Source organism: Chiroxiphia lanceolata, chromosome 5, assembly GCF_009829145.1.
Source record: "Chiroxiphia lanceolata isolate bChiLan1 chromosome 5, bChiLan1.pri, whole genome shotgun sequence".
Taxonomy (NCBI): Eukaryota; Metazoa; Chordata; class Aves; order Passeriformes; family Pipridae; genus Chiroxiphia; species Chiroxiphia lanceolata.
The window spans coordinates 35,690,527-35,702,784 of NC_045641.1; the positions used below are offsets into that span (position 1 = coordinate 35,690,527).

A 12,258-nucleotide genomic window follows, 5' to 3' on the forward strand; every position below is an offset into this window, starting at 1 on the left:
GGTATCTCTGACATACAGATGTGAAGGCAAACCTTTTTTCAGAACAGTAATATAAAATTAAGAGAGACTTTTTCTAAATTCTGTGAGACCGTTTTTGAAGTTTGGGAAGAATTTAGGGTCTTGAAGCACACAGTAGAAATAAAATGCAGGGTACCTCATTTATATTTGCTTTTCACAGTTGAACCTTAAATAAAGTTGTTTTCCAGAAGTGTCTGAAGTGTTCCAGTCCCTTGGTCTGTAGGACTGAGGGGCATTATTCTGTTTGTGAAAGACAGGGCTGGACACCTTCTGAAAACATAGCAATACTTGTGTGTGGTAAAAGAGGCCTGTATGTTATTTTTAGGATTTAGAATAGGTCTTTTAAGCTTTTGATGTTACTGATGTTATTCAGGACTCATCTAAATAATTTTTGGGTGGTTTTTATGTTTTGATTCCCCCTAGGCTTGCATTACTTCTAAGAATTAAATGTATTTTTAACAAGATATAGTGGCTTATTTTCAGTGTAGCCTATGGAGTATCCGCTGAGATGCTGATGCAAGATTTTTTTTTCCCCACTTTTTTCACGTTCTTTTTAATTGGCTGGTGTTTTCTCTTGTACCTCTGTGTCAGAGTGCCCTCACCTGGCCATTTTGCACACCAGCAGCTTAGCATCCTACAGGTGAAAGGTCCCTTCAGTCCTGAGTAGTTCCCATTTCAGAAGTCCATTCTCAAAAAGAAGAGGAACGGTGACCATTTTATTAGAAGTTTTTTGTGAGGTTCTCTGAAGATTTTTGTGGTCTGGCTTCTGCAGTTTTGTATAAGAAATAATAAATAGTTATTGTTCTAGTCACAAACCTACTGCAAAAAGAAAGAAAATCAGAGTTGTTTTAAAATAAGAACTATTGTAGTCTAGAACTGTAAAATGGGGCCAAACACTGAATGGCATTTTAAAATTATAAACAAGTCAATAGCTCAACATAATTATTATTTTGACAGTAGTAAATTGTTTACAATCTCTGAATACTTCAGTTGTAAGTGTTCCAAGTAGCTTAAGCTGTTCCAACCTTTAATTCACTAAAGGATTATTGGAAGTGTCCTGAATGTAGCGAAATGAATCCTCCGCTTCCACGACATTGCCACAGATGCTGGGCCCTACGCGAGGATTGGCTTCCGGATGAAAAGAGTGAGAAATTGGAAAAGAGCAAATCAGAAGGTTCCTTCCCTGCAGAGTCTGAAGAAGGTTTTGATGTTCCTGACTGCAAGAAAACAAAAATGACTGAAGATAAAGAACCAGTTGTGGATGAGAATGAGGAGAAAGCAGTACAAATTTCCGAGTCCCAGGAAAGTGAAGATTATTCCCAGCCATCAACATCAAGCAGCATGTTCTGTAGCAGTCAGGAGGACTATAAGGAACCTGAGAAGAGAGAAATGCAAGACAAAGAGGAAAGCCTGGAATCCAGTCTGCCTGTTACCAGCATAGAGCCCTGTGTCATATGTCAGAGCAGACCTAAAAATGGCTGCATAGTACACGGCAAAACGGGACACCTCATGTCATGTTTCACATGTGCAAAAAAGCTTAAGAAGAGGAACAAACCCTGCCCAGTGTGCAGGCAACCCATACAAATGATTGTACTAACTTATTTTAGTTAGGTGGTTGTTGACTGGAAAGCTGCAAGAGAAACTATTTTTGTATGCTTATTGGAAAATTAGTATTTTGGGTCTCTTTACATTTGGTATGAAAAATAATTGCTGACATAAATGCACTGGTGTTGTTCAGAGGTTTGCCCAGTAGTCATAAATCAACTTGGAGATTTTCAGTCCTTGTCAGTAGAAATAACCAAGTCCTGTAAATCACCTCCCTCTCCAGGTGTTTGATGTTCCATGCAAGTTAGTGACGTTTCTTTTACTGGATTAAATACGCATATTAAAAACCTCAGTTCAATGATTGTGAGAGGAGACACATGTTGAAGCATTCACTTATGTGAGTTCCTCGTCTTAAGAAGGTAGAAGATTCTCCAGGTTTCAGTATTTGTTGCCTGGTGAAGACACCAGGCTCAATCAGACCATACTGAATAAGTCAATAAAATAAATAGTCTTGTCTTAAATTCCTCTGGGAGATCTTACCAGGAAGTGGAGAAAAATGTGATAGAAAATAATTTAAGGCTTTGGAAAAAGAGAAGGGTATTGTATGTCTTTTATTTTTATAGTGTGCATTGTAAACTTCAGGGCTGTGTGTCCCCCTAAGAAGTCATTGTTCCAAGTTCAGTCATACAGTTCTCTCAAATGTCTTAAGAAACTGACATTTTCAATGCTTTGTGAGTTTGGAGGTCTGTACTATCCCGAGTATGCTTATTATTATTAATTTAGCAGCATGAGAGAAGACTTGAACAGGCAAGATAAATGAAGGAGGAGTCTCATCAGTCAATATTAGGGGAATAATTTTCTGCAGTTGTTTTTGACTTCAGCAGAACATTGACTGGAATAAAAATAGAAAAAAATTCCATCTTCATCTGCAGAAACAAATAAGCTGTGCAGTTCTAGTTCACGTAGACATTCTTTAAATTTGGTAGTCTTTCCAAGTCAAACTGTTCTTTTCTGTATCACAAGAATTCTGAAAATCCATTGTGGGGTGTTTGGTGAACTCAAAATTGGTCTCACTGGACCTGTCCTTTACTGCTTTTAGTTCTTGTCCCTTCACTGTCCTTTGTCAAAAACTTGGTGAAACTTACCAGTTCTGTTCTCAAGGGGTCTGCTGACTGACTGGGTTCTGAGGGGTGTTCAAGATAGTTCTCTGGAGCGTGTGTAAGCTCTGGTATCTTCCTGTGGGATACGGTAAAAATCAGTCGGCTGTATTTCACATGGAGAGTTTCTGTACCAGTGAGTGATATTTATCCCTTTGGAAAACTAGATTACAAGAGGAACTGTATGATTTTAGCACCTTTTATTTTTACAGGTAGTTGCTAATCATCTGCCCAACAGGGAATGGCAAATAAGCAGTCAGGGGAGTTCCAAGAATGGAGATGTAGCCTATATGAAGAAATTGCATTGTGTTCCTATCCTGCAGGCCAAGGTTCAACAGCTTTCCAACGCCACCAGTATAAAATTGCTGATGCCTGTGTGCTGGCACAAAGATTTTTACTACTATCATTACGTCCAGGTAATGCCTGAAGTGCCTAGGAAAAGGAGATGTACAGGAGAGACTTGGTAAATCCTTGGTTGTGACTTGCCTGCAGAGAAATACCTTCATAGGTAAAGTCTGAATTATTGGGATCAGTCACATTTTGTTTGTACATTTGAGCTGTTTGTTTGTTTTTTTTAAATACCACTAAAAGATCCTGGTGTGTCTGAAGTTCTGGCAATTAATTTTAACTAAACAAATACAAACCCTGGGTGTATACATTTTGTCAAATTCTTAATTGCAAGTTTGTTGCCCCTTGCAATTTGTAAAGCAACAGCAGGTATCTGGAAGTTCTTGGAAGATTTTTTGTCAGCAGAAACCTTTCATGGGTTTTATGGGATTTGATAATCCTTCAGCCTGAGATGGAGAAGGCCTTTGGGTAGATATTTAATTTTTTCAAGTAGGGATGCTAATAGAGGGCTACCTTCCTTAATTTACACTTCCTATTAATTTTTCTTAATTTTTGATTTTATTTATTTAGCGGCATTGAGGCTTTCAGAGGCTCTTCATTGCATCTGCAGGTGAGACCAAACAGTGGTCTTGTTGTGGTCAGGGATCTGCAGCTGAGAGAAAACTGTAGATGTACATGCAGAAGGCTCAATAACATGGGGACTGTACTTAAAAAGCGTCATCTATAAAAAGCTTTGTCCATTACACTGTCTCCCACGTCTAAGGTTTTTCAGCGTGATCCCTTCTCTGCAGTCACTACCGTGGCTGTGTAACTGCCATGCAGGGGGAGCAGCTGCCCTTACCCCGTTCCTACTGGGACAGTTGTACCATCCCGCTCTTGTTATTCTATTACAATCAATCTCCTTAAGTGATCTCCATACTTAAAAAAAATATTTCATCTCTCAGAAAGGGAGGTATGGCCAGAGTGGTGATCCTTGCTGTTCACAATCACTCACCTTTAGGTTTATTCTTCTAAAGCAATTTCCCAGTAACACTTTCTGTTTTGGTAAAAGATAGACTGAGACCATACAGCATAATGAAGTTTCCCTTTTATGCTTTAAAATTTTAGAATAGCCCTGGAAGTACTCTCCAATCCATACAATGGTGAGGAAATGTGGAATTTTGATTTCTGCGTCTGCAAATCACTGTGTCAAATCTTTTTGCTTCGAGTTAGATTTTTCTGGCTTAATATTATTCTTAATGACCTCTAGTACAACTAGAATTTGCTTGGTTTGGGTGCATGCCTTACAAATGGGGGAATGATGAGTGTTGGTGTCTGTTCCAGTTCCAAGCAGGGACGGAGCAGGCAAGCGCTGCCTGGGGCCCAGGGGCTGTGTACGTGACACACGGACCCCAGTGCTGTGGCCCTGACCCCGCGCTGGAGCCTTTGGCTCTGCCTCCCCCTCATCGCCTGGGCACGAGCAGCAACCACCCTGTTCATTCTGGCCTGTAAGCACATTGCTGGCCTTGGGCAGAGGCACAAAAGTCAGTAAAATTTTGGTACAAAAGTTGTTGTTGGTAGTTGTTGTTACTTGGTGTTTGAGATCCTTATTTAATATCGCACACATTTTAATCTTTAATTTATTGCCATTTGTAAATATTCTTGTGCTCACAGTTAATGTTTTGAGCTTTAATTTATTGAATTAGCCTACTGGCATATGTGTAGTCATATAAATATGCTTACTTAAGTAAATAACAAGAAAAAATATTTAAGAAATGTAGCATTAAAATACAGAGAAATATTCGGATTATATTCAGATTTAAGAAGGGCATAGAAAGATTTATGACTTTGTTTCCTTTTTTCCGTCCCTTAAAACAACTTCTGCGTTGCACTTGAACATTTATTAGAGATGAAGCTGGTGCAACATGAGCACAGTGAGAATATTTTGGTGGTGTTTGTTTTCCTTTGGAATGCTTTTGTATCCCTGAGTACAGCCAAGGAGCTGACTGGCTGCTTCTGGTGCTGGTAACATCAGGGGTGATGGTCTGGAAGATGCAGGACAGCGATGAGAGATTTCAAGGTTAATTTGCAACGGGTGGTAATGGCTTTTGGGTTTTGACATTTGACCAGGAAGGTTGCAGGGAAGGCCAGATGCTGACAGGATGCAACTACACAATTTTCAGTAATTGTCTTAATCTCTTCCTTCTTCCCCATTGTCTATCTTCCTTCAGATAGACAACAGTAAAGTATAAATGGTGCAAGAACTCTCATTTATTCTTTTTTATAAAGTACGATAAACCTACTTATTGTATGTACTTATTTATTAGTATTGAAATTCACCTCTTGACCCAAGGAAGTGAAGTGCAAAGTGAGGTACTTAAGGCTGAAACCGAAGTAGCTGGGTGGGTGATTGTATTGAACATTCACACTGCAAGGTGATGCTCTTTGTTGAGCAGCACCCCTTGAGTCTTGTGTTAGTGTTCCTAAGGAGCACATGGCAGAAATGTGTGCCACGTGTGCCATGCTGTGCTGTGCCACTCCCATCAGCAGGTTGATTTAGAAAGGGTAAAAGTGCTTCAAACTGTTAATTGGTGAAAAGCATTACATCTGTTCTAACAGTGTGGCACTCCATACCTGAGTCAAAGGCTTATCTTGAGTTACTTGTTGTTTAAAGGTTGCACAAGCAAAACAAAACTGAGGCTTAAGGTTTCTTTTAAAAACTTGCACTTAGTGAACGTGAAAAAATGTTGCTTTTAACTAAAGTGTGTGCTTTTTTTTATTTTTAGCACAGATGCACTGAAAGCTTCAAGTGAATGCCTCTCTAGTGTATCTGTATCTATATTCTACATGTCAAATTTGTCAGTGATTCTTAAAAAGGTGGTGTCTCACCTTTTGAGTAAATGTTGCTTTAGCTTAACGGCCTGATTTTAAAGGACAGTTCTTGGCTGTGAGCCAAATTATTGGCTGTCTACATGATGATTACTTAACATCTAAAATACCAATAGCTTTTCTAAAACCAGAGTCTTTGTTGTCTGACTACACATAGCTGGAATGACTATTAAACAGAGTAGTTCATAGTGAATTGAAATAACTATGCAATTTTGCCACTACTGCTAGATGAACACGCTTTCAAGAGCTTGTAATGGTGTGTACCTTCTGGCTACCCAGTGCACATACAACCACAGTCAGTAACCATTAAAATACAAGTATCCACTCGCACAGTGCATAGATCCCTTTATGAAAACTTTCATGTGTGTTGCATTTATCTTTTGGTTTTCAGTTGTTCCTTTTCTAGGGAAACTGAGTACTGCGTTCCATTTAAAAGCTTTAAATAAAGATTTCTTTATAGACTCTTTGGTGCTCTTTTTTTTTTTCATGTCAATGACTTGATTGCTGGAAGTTCTGGTACTTGGTTTTCATACCGATTCTTGTCCCTGTAAGCCAGCATGGAGACTCTTTCTGCCCTCACTCACCTGCTGAACTGTTGACTTCTCTCAGATTTCTTGGGTTTTGGGGGTTTTACACTCAAGGCATCTCTAGTTCTTTCTGCTATAAGTGACAGGATCAGAAACAACTATCAGTGGTGGGACTTAGTGGATCATTAATCACGTCTCTGACCGATAAACAACCCACAGCAGATCAGAGAGTGACAAAACATAGAAAACTGAAATGGATATGATGAAGACATTTAAAAAACAGTATCTTGCACATGCAGCCCTCATTCCCAATAAGCAATGCTGTTTCATGTTCTGAAGTGCATTCACACACTGAATGCAGCTGGCTGGCAGACAGGTAAGTGGCTGATGCCCAAGCTCCACAGCCCAGCTGGTGGGTCCTGGTGTGACAGACAGCAGTGCCTCAGGAAAGATTTAAAAAGGATTAACTGCATTCCTGCATTTTTTATTTACTGTATACAGGAAAAGATTGATGTTTCCAAAGATAATCTCTTCTGCTTTGCTTTTGAAATTGCGTAAGAAAATTACTGGCAGATAAAGTTTTAAAATAAACACAGGAGATGGTACTAACTGGCTTTTCTTGATAAATTTTGTGTTTATTGGACAGCTTCAAAGGGCCCAGAGGATGATTCACAACTGGCCAGGCAAAAGGAATCTGCTAATCCTGCCTGCAACATCTCAGCCCAGCCAGGGGAGTGCTGAAACCAGCCTTTGTAACTGGATCTGGTTTGTGCCTTGCTGAGTATGCCTGCCAGCTCCTGGCATGTGTAGTAGCAGGGCTCTGAAACTACTTAAGCAATATAAAGCCGCTGCTAAAGCTATTCAAAGAATCTGAATTGTCTGTGATTGTTCCACACCAAATTCAGTTAAAAATGGACAAGGTATAAAGCTGTCAGTGACTGTTTCCACATTGTTTTCAGCAGCTCTGCTGTAGGAGAACGCTGTTTTCAGAGACACAAATTCCTCCCTTTTCCCTGATGGTGCAGATTATAATCCAGTTTCCAGGAGCGTGGCCCTTCAGCACATACTTACACTTCATTTCCATCTTTTTGTCTTAAAACCTGTCTGTGTTACTGGTCCTACCTCATTTGAGCCCTAAGCAGTCTCATCTGTCCAGGTAAGAAAAAGCATATTTTAAAATGCCATTCCTCTTTTATAGCAATGGCTTTATTATGAGAAAATAGGATTGATCTGATCACTTACAGTTGTGTGGCACCTTAGCTGTTGGTTCAGAGAGGAACCTGAGCTTGCATAAAACATTTGCAGTACAATCCTCAACTTTTTTTTGAATTCAGGCAAAGTCTTGAGAATGTGTTTGTACTTTCTGTGTTGAAATTCTACAGTTATCTCCATCGGCTGTACAAAATTTCTTCAGAGTAAAATACTTACATAGAAAAATATGATAGTCTATTACAATTAAAAATATAGTCAAACATTTGATTGTCAACCCAGTATTTTACAAAATACAGTGAACATGATTGTGAATCCGAGAATTTGGTTTATAAAAACAGACATTCTTTTGCATATACAAAGCCACATTTGTGCAGGTGGATTTTGCCTGGCCATAACATCTCATTCCTGACTTTATTTTAAAATTACAAGCAGAGCAGTCATTAAAATCAAGACATGTAGGGTTGGTTTTACTGCAGCTGAAGCCCGTGTGAGCTCCTGGTACAGTGGAATTTTGGGACATGAAGCAACTCTTGGTCTGATAGAGACCTCTGAGAAAGAGAAGTCCTGTTTTAAAGCACTGAAGTTACCAGTGTTGTCAGGTATTTCCACTGTCTTCAGCATCGATTTAAATCCTGGTACAGTAGCCTAGGAGCAAACACAAAAGTGTTCTTATTTGGTTTTGAAACATCTGAGTTCAGCTGTGAAACAACCAGAGTCTAATGTACACTTTAAATGTACAAGAAAAAATGTTCTAAATACACGTTTGGAAACATGGGATGAAAAAAGGGTAAAGTTTCCACGTTATAGCAATAAGACTTTTTGTACAGGAGAGGGCATCCTGCAGTAATGCTCAAGTTGTAAGCCCTCAGCTGACAGCAGGCAGAGCCTACATTGCATGGATGTTCTCTAACACTTCTGCAGAGAAACCATTTTGACACAAGGAAATAACTGTCACCAGTGGTGGTGTCAGCCTGGTGCTGCCCTGATCCACCTCCTCACCCTGAGAGCTCTGTGGTTTGTTTCAAACACCTCAAGCTCAAGTTGCTGTGCTCCAGACGCTCAACCCCACTGTCTCCACCATCAAGGTCAGATGGGTGCTTATCTCCGGACATTGAGGATTTGAGATGTTACTATATCAAAAAATTTCCTTTCTGGTGACTCACATTTAAAGGTACTATTTTCTTTTAAATCTGCTAAAGGGTCTTTACAGCTCCTATATGTGACTCGAGCAGTTCAGCTCACTCATGTCTAAGGATGCCTTCTCACTGTGCTCAGGAATTCAAGGCAATTAGAAACAATAATTTAGTAAGGCTGCACACTTACATTGATCACATATGTCCCAGGCAAAAGGAGAAGATAGTACTCCCCTTGTTCATTTGTTCTGTAGGGGCAGATATGAGGCCTTCCTTTGGCTTCCACGATGGCATCGGGAATAGGATTCCCATTCTTATCAGTAACTTGACCCTTGACACCTATGAAAAAGAGAGAGGAGAGAGATCACGACCTGTAACTGTAGTGAGCTGCCTCCTCCAAGAAAGTCAGACTGTTCTCTTGCTGGGTGCACTCAAAGGCTGTTTCACTGAGTTTGAACACATCTAATAATATCAGTAGTCACTTCTGTGTCACTGAAAGGAATTAAAACAGAATATCCCTGGTTGTTGTTCTTAATAGTTTACCCTCACATTCAGTTAGAAAGCAGCAATATAATCTCCTAAATCTCATTTGCTGAAGGCATCATATACACTTATTGTATGTGTATTTTACTGAAGGGCTTAAATCTTCAGTACTGCTTTGGCATTTTTTTGCACACATCCCTCCCTTCTCTTTTTGTAATTTAAAATAAGTCAGCCTGTTCTCTAGTACTTCCCAAAGGCAGAATAGCAACAATGTCTGATTATGAAGTACTTTCCCTTAATTCTTACACACCATCTTTAAGGCAGCACTGGCATTAGGCAGAGATAAAACAAATATTTTGGGCAATAAAATGCAAGATAAGCAACAGATTTGTGCAAGCCCTTCAACTGATTATAAAGCAGCACTGCTTCACTAAGCAGCAGCTCTCTTCCAACTGTGAAGTCAGGTCACACCCAGAAAAGTGTTTTAAAAATACAAAATCCAAGTAGCAAAAGACCCACAAAACTTGTGCACAGGCACACATACACCTCTGAAATAAATGACTGACCCAAGGCTGCTCAGGAAAGCAGAGTCTGTGAGGGGATGTATGGTCAGCCAGCGCCTGGGGCCTGTCCCTTGCTCCTGCCCCAGCACATTTTAAGCCCCTTGCACTACTGTAGTAGCACCCATTGCCCCTCACCTGACAGGCCTGAGTTCTCCTCCATCCCTGGCCTTGTAGCACTTCATGTTCAGAAGCTCCCATGTTCACACCAGAGCTCGGAGCTGTGAGCTGTGACACTGACCCAGGCTGCTGAAGAGTTCCCACTAACCCGGCCTCAGCTTCACCTCCCATCCCCATTCACATACCCACCTAGGTGTACTTGTTTTATATATTCAATCAGAGCAACTTTGTTGTCTCTCCAGAACTTTTCCAGCTGGTCTGCTGGAGGATATTTACAGCATGACAGCTCCAATGTAATTTCAAAACATTGTCCCCAGACGTAGTTGTAATCTTGCATTCCACCTTAAAAGTGAAATAAGAGAGTGTTCAGCTACAAAGAAGCACTAAGTTCCAAGTAAAAGACAAATAGAAGAGTTAAAATGTCAATTCTTGCATCCTACCAGTAAAAAAAGTAAATCAGATAAATTATTCCTCAATGCCACACTTGTATTTACTGCCTCCTGCAGAAAACAGACTTTATTACTCTAGTTACACATAGAGTGGTGTTTTCTAAAGCACAGTGGCATTTTGGGAATGATGACGATTCTGGCTGAGAAAGGGTGGATCTTTGACTGAAATTCATTCAAGCATTTCCAACTAAATTGTGGCAGATAAATTCATCAGTTTGCCAAAGCCATTTCAAGAGCCTTTTATATGTCTTTGAATTCAGATAGTGAAAGCAATACACAATGCCACAGCACACAGGGCCCATATTCTATTTGGCTACACATAAACAGTAATGAAAACATTTATTTCAGTGATCAAACAATTAAAAAGGATGATATATGAACAGAAGATTGGTTTTCTTTCTCAAAGGACAAGATCTTAGTGCCAAGGAGTGTGTGCACGTGTGTATAATCTATATAGCTATTGCAGGCCTTAAGCAAGAGCACAGAGGCAGCCAAACAGCAGTGACTGCCTCATTCACTTGTAATTGCTAGCTGGGAGAGTCTGCAAACACCCAGGTCCTGCTCAGAGAATCTGCATGAAATGAGTTGGTTTACTCCCCTCATCAGCCCTCTACTCTGGGTAAAATCACTGTCCTTTCATCATCAAAGATGGCAGGAGAAAGTGAGACATCATATCAGAAGCAGCTGAATAAAATATCACTGAGATTCTTACCTTCCAACTGGTACCAAGAGTATCCATTGGTAATGCCTTCTGGAAAGGTTTGTCTCTTGTCACAGCCAGTCCCTTTGTACATGCTGGCATGGTTGGAAGAATAGGTTTTTGCCAGGTGAATAAAGACATCATCATCTGGAGATCTGCTATAGCCTTTCGAAGAGCCAGTAACTACAGAATGAAGACAACAATTGTTTAACTCTCATTACTGATAAAGCATACAGTGCTGGCTTACACACAGGATAAACGTCTCCCAAATAGCTACATTAGGCAGTGAATTTTTATGGGGTTTATCAAATTCTGCCCATCCCAGCTCAAGAGCTAGAATAACCTTGCAGGAATCCTTATAAATTTTGCTTTGGTACAACTAATGTTCCTAAACCAAATCAGCTGTGAAGAAGAGAATTTGTTATTAGCTTACCTGAGTTACCATTATCAAAGGTGTAACTGGCAACCAGGGCACCCCCATGCAAGTTTGCTGAAAGAACAAACGTTTCATTTTTTATCCAGTTCATTACTGCTTGAGTCTCTGGCTGAATGCTAGCGTTGTTATTTTCAAAGGCATCAGGAAAATTTCTGTTCAGATCTTCTCCATTCTTGTTGTACCTTAGAGAGAAGACATCCACATTACTGTTTTGCCTATGGACACTTCCACATCACCAGCCTGTCAAGTACTCCAGATCTGTGGCATGGTAGTGTCCTCAGGAAACAAACAAGATGACCATTCTTATTTCTGAAGCATTAAGATGATGGATTTCAGTTTGATTTCTAGCAGCACTGGAATTTTCATAGGACACAATAAAACAATTCTTCTGTTGTATCTCAAGTGAAAACAGTGCATATTTAACATGCATATAGCATGCACACAGCTACATATATGTGAATTAGAAAAACCAGAGCCAGATCAGGAGGACGTTGTCCTTCTGTATGTGTTTTTCCCACTTGCATAGAGGACCAAGGTAACTACTGAATGGCTGTGTCCCTTGTACTGCCATATCTCTAGTCAGAGAGAAAAATTTGAGTCAAACACAGAATGTATTCTCTTCTCCCTGAACCCGAGGGTCCAGCCTGTGCAAAACCTTACTTGCTTTTTCACTCAGACAGGTCAGTACAGGAGTAAAGAGAG

General features: G+C 40.0%; 2 protein-coding genes across 7 annotated transcripts in view; one reads left to right on the forward strand and one right to left on the reverse strand.

Annotated features, from left to right (window-relative positions):
- MDM2 (MDM2 proto-oncogene) overlaps window positions 1–6,398 on the forward strand; it is a 17,395-nt gene extending 10,997 nt beyond the window's left edge. For all 6 annotated transcript variants that reach the window (XM_032687407.1, XM_032687408.1, XM_032687404.1 and 3 more), the window contains one exon: window positions 1,060–6,398. In XM_032687407.1, the coding sequence (XP_032543298.1) occupies window positions 1,060–1,629 (570 nt within the window). In that variant the 3' untranslated portion in view covers window positions 1,630–6,398. The remainder of the gene's footprint in view (window positions 1–1,059) is intronic.
- Window positions 6,399–7,781: 1,383 nt separating this feature from the next.
- Window positions 7,782–12,258, reverse strand: part of CPM (carboxypeptidase M) — a 32,627-nt gene continuing 28,150 nt past the window's right edge. The window contains exons 5-9 of the mRNA XM_032687411.1: window positions 11,554–11,738; window positions 11,133–11,303; window positions 10,161–10,313; window positions 8,999–9,147; window positions 7,782–8,320 (exon numbers count right to left, since the gene is read on the reverse strand). Coding sequence (XP_032543302.1) covers window positions 8,087–8,320; window positions 8,999–9,147; window positions 10,161–10,313; window positions 11,133–11,303; window positions 11,554–11,738 — 892 coding nt within the window. The 3' untranslated portion in view covers window positions 7,782–8,086. The remainder of the gene's footprint in view (window positions 8,321–8,998; window positions 9,148–10,160; window positions 10,314–11,132; window positions 11,304–11,553; window positions 11,739–12,258) is intronic.